This window comes from Furipterus horrens, unplaced genomic scaffold (genome assembly GCF_987537825.1).
Source record: "Furipterus horrens unplaced genomic scaffold, mFurHor1.1.pri manual_scaffold_6, whole genome shotgun sequence".
Classification (NCBI taxonomy): Eukaryota; Metazoa; Chordata; class Mammalia; order Chiroptera; family Furipteridae; genus Furipterus; species Furipterus horrens.
Window position 1 is genome coordinate 161,857,372 of NW_028327176.1, and position 9,186 is coordinate 161,866,557.

Consider the following 9,186-nt stretch of genomic DNA (forward strand, 5'->3'; position numbering starts at 1 on the left):
AGTCACTGAGTCAGGTCTTTACATGTTAAGCTTCATAGTTCTCATTTTAGAACAAAAGTTATTTTTTTCCCACTACTTAAAGGAATTGCAAGCATATTAAAAAAAAAAAAAAAAAAAAAAAAAAAACAGGCAATTTCTCTTCTGTAGAAGAACCTCAAAATCTTGACTAGCCCTAAGACACACCTGAGTTACTTAAGGATGCTTTCAGAAGTGAGTCAAACACAGCTAGCAGAGCCGCGGTCCGGACGGCAGCGCGTGCCCCGAGCTCTCCGTCTACCCCCGCCCGCCAGCCCGAGCCCAGCCCGTGGTCCCAGCAGCAGCGCCGAGAGCAGCCCCAGTAGCAGCGCCATGGCCGGGTGGAACGCCTACATCGACAACCTCATGGCGGACGGGACCTGTCAGGACGCGGCCATCGTGGGCTATAAGGATTCGCCCTCTGTCTGGGCCGCCGTCCCCGGGAAAACCTTCGTCAACATCACGCCAGCCGAGGTTGCTGTCCTAGTTGGCAAAGACCGGTCAAGTTTTTTCGTGAATGGGCTGACACTTGGGGGCCAGAAATGTTCTGTGATCCGGGACTCACTGCTACAGGATGGGGAATTTACCATGGATCTTCGTACCAAGAGCACCGGGGGAGCTCCCACCTTCAACATAACTGTCACCATGACTGCCAAGACGCTAGTCCTGCTGATGGGCAAAGAAGGTGTCCATGGTGGTATGATCAACAAGAAATGTTATGAAATGGCCTCCCATCTGCGGCGTTCCCAGTACTGACCTCGTCTTTCCCTTCCCCCATCCCCCACTGCTTTTGCACCCCTCTCCTTCCCATACACACATACACCATTTTTATTTTTTGGGCCATTACCCTACACTCCTTTGTTGCTGCCAAAACCACATGGGCTGGGGATCGGGGCTGGATGGACAGACACCTCCCCCTACCCATACCCCTCCTGTGTGTGGTTGGAAAATTTTTTTTGTCATTGCTGGTTTTTTGTTTGTTTTTTGGTTTTTTTTTTTTGTTTTTTTTTTTTTTCTGAATAAAAAAGATTCTACTAACAAAAAAAAAAAAAAAAAAGAAGTGAGTCAAGAGGGCCACGCAATGGTCTCTTCATCATGCAGGCCCCTCAGAAACAGGCCCTCCGCTGCTCCATAGGGAAAATTTGCTTCTGGGGAAGAGAAGCCTGTGTCCCACCGTCACCCAGGGGATCCAGGGCTGGCGCACTCTTCCCTCTGACCCTTGTCTGCTCCTCCTCTTCCTCAGGACAAGTCAGCGCTCTGTTGGCTTCCTCAGTTCCCCATAATCCAAGCTCCACCTTTCAGTTCCTTTGGCCCAAGCTTCAGAAATTTGTATTTTATGTTTTCCAGTAATTTTAGCTACTTTTTAAATAATTTCAAACTATAACTTCTTTATCTGACCCCTATGCTACCTTTAATTATGAGATTTTTAGCAAATGTGTCACTGGAACACTTCTCTCCTATTAGTGATTATTATATAGCTCATAAAACTCTATTATTTAGTTACTTAAAAAAAAAGTCTCATTCACATAAAATAGAGGAGAAAAGCCTGGAAAAAGCATAAAAGAGGAATCAGCTTTTTATGAAGCCCTCCTGAAAAAACAATAACCTTTCTCTAGAAAAAAAAGAAAAAAAAAAAAAAAGCAAGCATCCCCACTTGATGTTCCTTCCTAAAAGCTCATAATATTTTTCTCTTGTAGTAGAAAGAAGGTAGCATCCTTCTATTAAATTGGAGGATAAAGACATTTGTTTGTGACTAGCCAATCACTCTGATTTTTCACTCAGTTCCCTTGCATTTAAAAAATATATATACATGATTTGTTCATCGTTCCTTTCTCACCTGAAATAATCTCTGAAATTGAGGATTTGGGATTTTGGTGGTTGGAAATAAGCCTTCAATGGTGTCCTCCTCTTCATCCTTCTTTGCCAAGCTCACAGAGTCATCAAAGCATTGACACCACTCAACTGGGCTTCTAAAACAGGGATATACAAAGAAGCAGACAGAAAAAAATGACTACCTCCATTATTTTCCACTAAAACAAGTGCTTTCTGTTCACAGTTGTACGTAGCAACATTGGCAGGTTGTACAGCCCTGGCTCTGCCAAGAGTAGTCTCTAGTTACGCAAACCATTTATGTGGTTCCTGGTTTCCTTATTTGTAAAAAAAAATTAGAGTAGCTGGTCTCTTAGGTCCTCTCCAGCTCTACCATTCAGTGAACTTTTTTTTTTTTTAAATATTTTATGTATTTATTATTAGAGAGAAAGGAAGGAAAGGAGGAAGAGGGGGAGAGAAACGTTGAGATCAGTTGCCTATCATATGCCCCCAACTGGCCACATGGCCCGCAACCCAGCCATGTGCCCTGTCCAGGAACCCAATCTGTGACCTTTCAGTTTGCATGATGATGCCCATTTCACTAAGCTATCAGTCAGGGCTCAGTGAACTTTTGACAATGGAATATCATACAAAAGCAAAAGTTTGTTCCAGAGGACTGCACCACAGCCATACAAAACCCAACTTGCATATGACAATTCAAAATATTCAGAATCCAATGAATTGATATTTAAAAGAAAGTAGTAATTAGTTAAAGGAGAAAAAGTTTTTTTTTTTTAAAAGAAAACCTCTTTGGTAATTAAGAATTAACTTTATAAAGATTAAATATAACTCATATCAGTGTATAAGAACTTAACATGAAGACACCATTGGGCCAGGTGAACAGATTCCATCACAATCTCCTCAAGTCAGAATGAGCTCTTTCCTCTCACAAACTTCATGGCACTAAGGACAGACTACTTATATGCACACCTGTGGACATGTCTTAGCCCATCCCACTCAAAGGCTAAATATCCTTTTTTTAAAAAAGTTTTATTTATGTATTTTTAGAGAGAGGATAAGGGAGGAAGAGAAGGAGAGAAACCTAGATGTGTGATAGATACATCAATTGGTTGCTTCCCGTAACCCCTGACTGGGGACCAAACCCACAACCCAGGCATGTGCCCTGACAAAGAATCGAACTGGAGACCTTTTGCTTTGTAGAACCACATCCAACCAGGTGAGCCACACCAGTTAGGGCTCTAACTAAATAGCCTTAAGAGCTCTTTATGTCTCTCCTAATACCTAAAAGAAAGCAAAGGCCCCTCAGTAAAAAATCTACCCTAGACGACAAAAATGACACCACCCAAAGCAACATGGATGAAAGGCAACTCTCCCCAAAATGCTTCTCCGTTAACTCCCATGTGTAACTTTCATTCTGCTGATTCATATAGCAGTTCAGCTTCTCAAAGCTGAGGTGCTATTTCTGGGTCCTTCACAGTAACTAGGCAAAAGGTAGAAAAGAATAAGTAGTCCCTAAAACACCCATTATGCTTCCATTCATCACCTTTTCAAACTTCCCTTTTGAGCAGCTACTACAAAATGAAAGAGCATAAAGATATTTATCATGAAACCCTTCTATCCCATTGCTGGACCTTTTAGGGGAGGCCACAGGCACTGTCATAGTCGTCACCATCTGAAGCTGACTGCGGCAGGGTGCACCTGGCCATAGCGGTAGGCGATTCCTGTGTGTGAACTTTTAGTGATCTCCATTTGCCATTGCAAGCTAGTACCAAGCCAGGTCACTCTAGCACTGCACACCCCTATGGCAATGTCAGCTTGGGAAATATGCCAGGCAGTTTTAATAATACACTTTTCTAATGGAGAAAATGCAAACAAAAGTATGTCAACTCACAGAAAATAAATCAACAGATCAAGATATGTTTAATATTTTAGGTCCTGAGTGAAAGGTGTATGTTCATCATCTCTTAATCAAGTTCTTTTTTTTTAAATGTTCTACTCATTTAAAGTTGGGAGAGGCAGAGATAGAATACTCTAACACACTGGCAGCTTCTGCACATTAAAGTCCATCTCTGGCTCCACCATGATGCAGAGGGGCCGCTTTCCAGAAGAAGGTAAAGATCTGAGCTTTAGAAGCCCATTTGTTTCTTGGCTTTTCTCTTGCATGGTTCTCCCACACAATCTAACCAAAGACACATACAGAAAGAATGCAGTTTTGAGACTCACTTTTCAATTCCCTAATCCTACATTGATGCAAATATAAACTTGTAAACTAAAATATCTACTCATCATTTTGTGCTCTTTTTGGTATGTTCTCTACATTTGGCCCACTATTATATTTTATTACAACTGTCTTCAACACCTTGAGCTCTCTGGAAGACAGGATCTGCATCTGTGAGAGAATCATAATGGGTAGCACCCTGACATTTGCAGCCAGATGCTTAATAAAGGCCTTTCCTCATCAAGCTCAAAGTAACTCCTGGATATCAGGAACAATGCAACTGGAACTGTTACTGTAAACTACAAAGAAAGGGCAAAGAGAAAAGGTAGTTTCCAGAACTACTGCTTTTCAAGCCAAAGTTACAACATATTTTACGTAGGACACTAAAGTCCCAGGTTTGATACTGTATGCCCACTCACTTCAGCAGAGGGAATACTTGCTCTCAAATGCACATCTATTTCTAACAAGCTGCTCCCTAGATATGGCTCTAAGTCAGAAGGGGGTACCTGGAGAGCGCGGGGAGAGTTTAGGACAAACCTATCCCTATTGCTGGAAAAACACATGATGAGCCACCTTCATCCTTATTGTGAGTGATGTCACTTGGATGTTTAGAGCCAATTAGTGAACAAAATGCTTATAATTTTTCAAGGATGAAAACATGTATTGCTGCAAGTCTTTAATGAAAGGCAGCTGCACATGCACTAAGCACTAATGAGAAAGAAAGGAGGTAAAAGCAAAAGCAACCAAATTAGCAGAGAAATACAAAACTGGCCCCAAATGCTGGGAAAGTGATGCCACAAAAGGATTTGGAAAATCAGACAGCTTAGTGCCGGTACATGGAAAGTAAAGTGTTTTGACGTTCATTATTAGCTGTACACAGCTGCAGACAGTACAGAGACTATGAAAGATAAAGGACCTGCTTCAAAGAAAGACTATCAAAGAATACCTGCAAAAGGTATGACCTCTACAACAAATGAGAAGAGTCAATGTGACTGGAAGGCTGATGCGCAAGTCGAGATAGATATCTGTGGTCTCTTCCAGTTATGCCACAGTAAGTTCTTTGAGAAACAGGAAATAGATCACTCCTCCCCCTTTTGGCTAAGATCAAGTGGAGAAATAGGTAATGGTAAGAAATATAGACCACTATTCTAAATAAGAGAGCCCTAAATAAAATGAATTTCACAAAGATCACAACAAAATCACACCCTCAACCTTTATGCATAGTACATAAAGACTGTTGAAAAAATAGAGGTAAGCCTGGCTGGTGTGGCTCAGTGGATTGAGCGTCAGCCTGAGAACCAAGTGTCGCTGGTTCGATTCCCAGTCAGGGCACATAACTAGGTTGCATGTCAGGTCCCCAGTTGGGGGCGCAAGTGAGAGGCAACCACACATGATGTTTCTCTCCCTCTCTTTCTCCTTTCTCTTCTCTCTAAAAATAAATAAATAAACAAACAAACAAAGAAATTGTTTTTTTAAAAAAAATAGAAGTAATCTCTATTCCCATTAGGTTCTGGGACTTCAAAGAGGATGAGAACCAAGAGAAAGTCACTGGACTGGGCAAACAGGAGGCCATGGTGAACCTCTACTGATATGATTAAAAGGTCCTTTGCATACTTATATTAATTTTGTTCTTTCATAACAACTTTCATTACTTAGGAGATTATGAGAAATGAGAACCCCACACCCTACCCCAGACTTACAGAATCAGAACCCTCATTTTAACAAGCTCCCTCAAGTGATCCCCACATACATTAACAGTTGAGAAACACTTTGTAGAATAAAGAATCTGAAGAGAAAAAAAAAACATGAATGAAAGACCTGTGGGCTTTACCTCACAGTTGTCCTTGATACAAGGAAGAGCCACCCCAACTTAAGGATTAGCTCTATTATAAGCATAGAGAGAACTCTGGCCACCATGTCAAATTCACCCAAAGCATGAACCAGGGAGGAAAGGACCACTTCTGCTCCCTGGTAAAAAAGATGTTTGCATTCACACACATCCGACACAGGAGAAATTCCACAACAGAATCACATACTCCTAAAACCATGTTCCACTTCCTCCCTGTTTCAGATTTTTTTCAAAAGTACCCCTCAACCCACTCTGTACCCCTTTGCATTTGACCGTGTTTATAGTACATCTTCTGGAACTTTACCTCATTATCTAAATCCTCTCTCTTATCGCTTCAATCTTCTTTTTCCCTTGAATTCATACCTGCAGCCTGTAAATAAACTCAAGTCTCAGCCTTCCTAAACAAAGTCTTTTTATCTCTCTCTCCCCCAAAATTACTATCCGTATGTGTCTTTCCTTTCACCTCTAAATTCCATGAAATAATTGTCTTGCTGTCGTCGCTGCTTAGAACACAATTATTCTTCAATCTAATCCAGCTACTGACCAGACTGTCTCACTGAAATTATCCCCTGAAGTCACCCATGGCCTCCTAATTGCTAAACCCTTGGTTCCCATTCTATTTGACCTCTCAGCGGCATCTGACCATCCCTTTTTTGACACTTTCTCCATCTTCGGCTTCAGAAACAACAGTCTCCTCTGATTGTTATACCTCAGGAGTCACTCCTCCTCTGGTTCTTCTCTTCTTCCAACTAATCTTGGAATTCTGTTCTTGACCTTCACCTCCTCTTCTTCCTCTAAAACTCTACTTAGGGATTATTTTATCCAGTCTCATGAGTCTTCTGAAGAATCTAAAGTCTGTGCATTCAGCTTTAAAACTCTCCTAAGATCCGGACTTGTATGCGTAAGGTATCTCAGTTGGTTACACCTCACGTGCCTCGAACTGTTCTGGCTTTGAGTAAAAGGAGAAGGACACGCACCTTTGCTCCTAGAAACTAAGAAGCTGTATGTGTGAGGCAGAGTCTGTGACCCAGTATTTATTTGTTCTTGTCAATATGTTTATGTCATGTATTTAATTTTCAAAAATATATCCTACTTTTGTATATGTCTTTTTTAAAAATTCCAATAAAAAATTAACATGGTAACGTATGGCACGTGATTAAGAGTGTTATAGAAACCAAATGTTTTTCTAAGTTTTCTGTCATCGGACACGGTCTTACTTGAATCATTTAATAGTAATTTGAAAATTCTAATGAAAACTGTCCTTATTTTTTAATTCATCTATTAAAAGGGTAAATCAATAATTCCTTCATGCATGGCAAAAACTATAGAATAGACTATAGCATAGGACAGTATTCCTTTGCCCACACATACTAGGACTTCTGTCTAAGAAAGAGAACTCTACTTATTTGGACATAAAGAGTGAAAGTCAAGCAAAGGGATAATATGTGAGTAACTGCAAAAAGTTTAAGAGAGAAAAGTTGCACGTCTATGCTCTTTGAACTTAAACCATTTTTAACTATTCCCACTCCATTGTTCCATCAATAAATTTCCTTTTTGCCTAAGATAAACAGAGCTGAGCAGTTTTATTGTTTGTCTTGTTTTGTTTTGCTTGTAACCAAAAGAATTGGCATCCTCAACTCTAATCTCTTCTCCTTCTAATCTATCTTACACCCAACTGTCAAATTAACCTTCTTAAAACACAGCCCAATGACATTGTACTCCACAAAACTGTAAGTGACTCCATGTTACTTTCAAAATTAAGGACAAACTCTTCAGCCTATCATTCAAAGCCCTTCCTAATTCAGAATAGCATGTAAAATCACAGATTCTGAAGTAAGACAGCCCTGGGTTCAAGTTCTGCTAGTTGCTAGCTGTACAACTTTGTTTTATTTCTTATTTTTTAATTTATTTTTTAGAGAGCAGGGAAAGGAGGGAGAAAGAGAAGGAGAGAGACACCAATGTGAGAAACTTCAATCGTAGCCTCTTGTACGTGCCCCGACCAGAGACCGAACCCACAGCCTACGCATGTGCCCTGACCAGGAATTGAACCAGCAACCTTTCTCTTTTCAAGAGGACACCAACCAACTGAGCCACACCAGTCAGAGCAGCTGTGTGACTTTGAATACACTAATGGAAGTCTTTCAGCCACAATTCCCTTACCTATATTATTAAAATAACAAGAATGCCTACTTCATTACATTGTTGTGAAGATTAAAAGAGAAAATACAGGTTATCTATTAGATACAGCCCTCCAGTACGAATCTGTGTATGACCAATACACCAACCCAACCACAGGATATTATGAGAAGGCCCTCTCCTTTCTTGGTCTCATACCTTTCATCATGCTATTCTTCCTCCCATGGGTGGGTTATAGGATCAAATGATTCTCAAGTGATGCAGTCATCGTTATAACCCAGGTCTGACTCTAAAATTCATGCCCTTAAATTAACTACATCATTCTGCTAAATTGAATTAAAGAATTAGGAGAAGTGATATGTCATTGATTACATTCTACACATAATCCATCAGGAGAAAGAAAGAAACTTTAACCACCACCACCACCTTTAACCCCCATTGTCCTTACAGCATATACCAATATCCAAAAACACCTGCAATACAGTGCCACAGATGAAAGGCATTTTTTCAAGGCTTGCAAACTAAAACCATGCAGGGTAGCACATAGTCTGACAATAAATCTATATAGAGACCCTGGTTTCTAACTTAACCACCATTTGTTATCTACTAATTTTAGCTCTTGAAACTTCAGACACTCTCAGCTAGTTTCTATGCTTCCTGGATAGAATCGAAGCCATCTAGACATACTATACAGATCAAATGGGTGTAGTAAAAGAAATGACAGCTATAAAGATCCTAGTGAACATAAAGTGATATAACAAACACAAATCACTTTTCTTATCCCCTAAATTTCCTTAAGAGAGCATACTTGGCACTTAAAAATTATCTAAAATTGGCACGCAGAAAAATAACCACCATGGAAGTAAAAAATAAAGTAGAATACATTTAAAAACTTGTCTTGGACACATTGATACAAGCATTTTCCTAGTTAGTAAGTTTCCAACTTTAAAACAAAGCCAAGTATCAAGTCTTGTTATATAAGACATTTAAAACTCAGAGAGATGGAATACCCAATTGCACTCAGGGAGTCACCCTGCCTCACACCCAACAGATGAATGAAAGGACCTGGTGTCTCCTAATAAAGAAAAATATACAATGAAAGCAACCATTTAAAAAATGTTAATAGTGATGAAATGAT

General features: G+C 40.1%; 1 protein-coding gene across 1 annotated transcript; it reads left to right on the plus strand.

Annotated features, from left to right (window-relative positions):
- Positions 1–226: 226 nt before the first annotated feature.
- On the plus strand, positions 227–882 carry LOC150007714 (profilin-1). The gene has a single exon (XM_090280636.1). The coding sequence runs from the start codon at positions 349–351 to the stop codon at positions 769–771; it is 423 nt and encodes a 140-aa protein (XP_090136762.1). The 5' UTR covers positions 227–348; the 3' UTR covers positions 772–882.
- Positions 883–9,186: the final 8,304 nt, after the last annotated feature.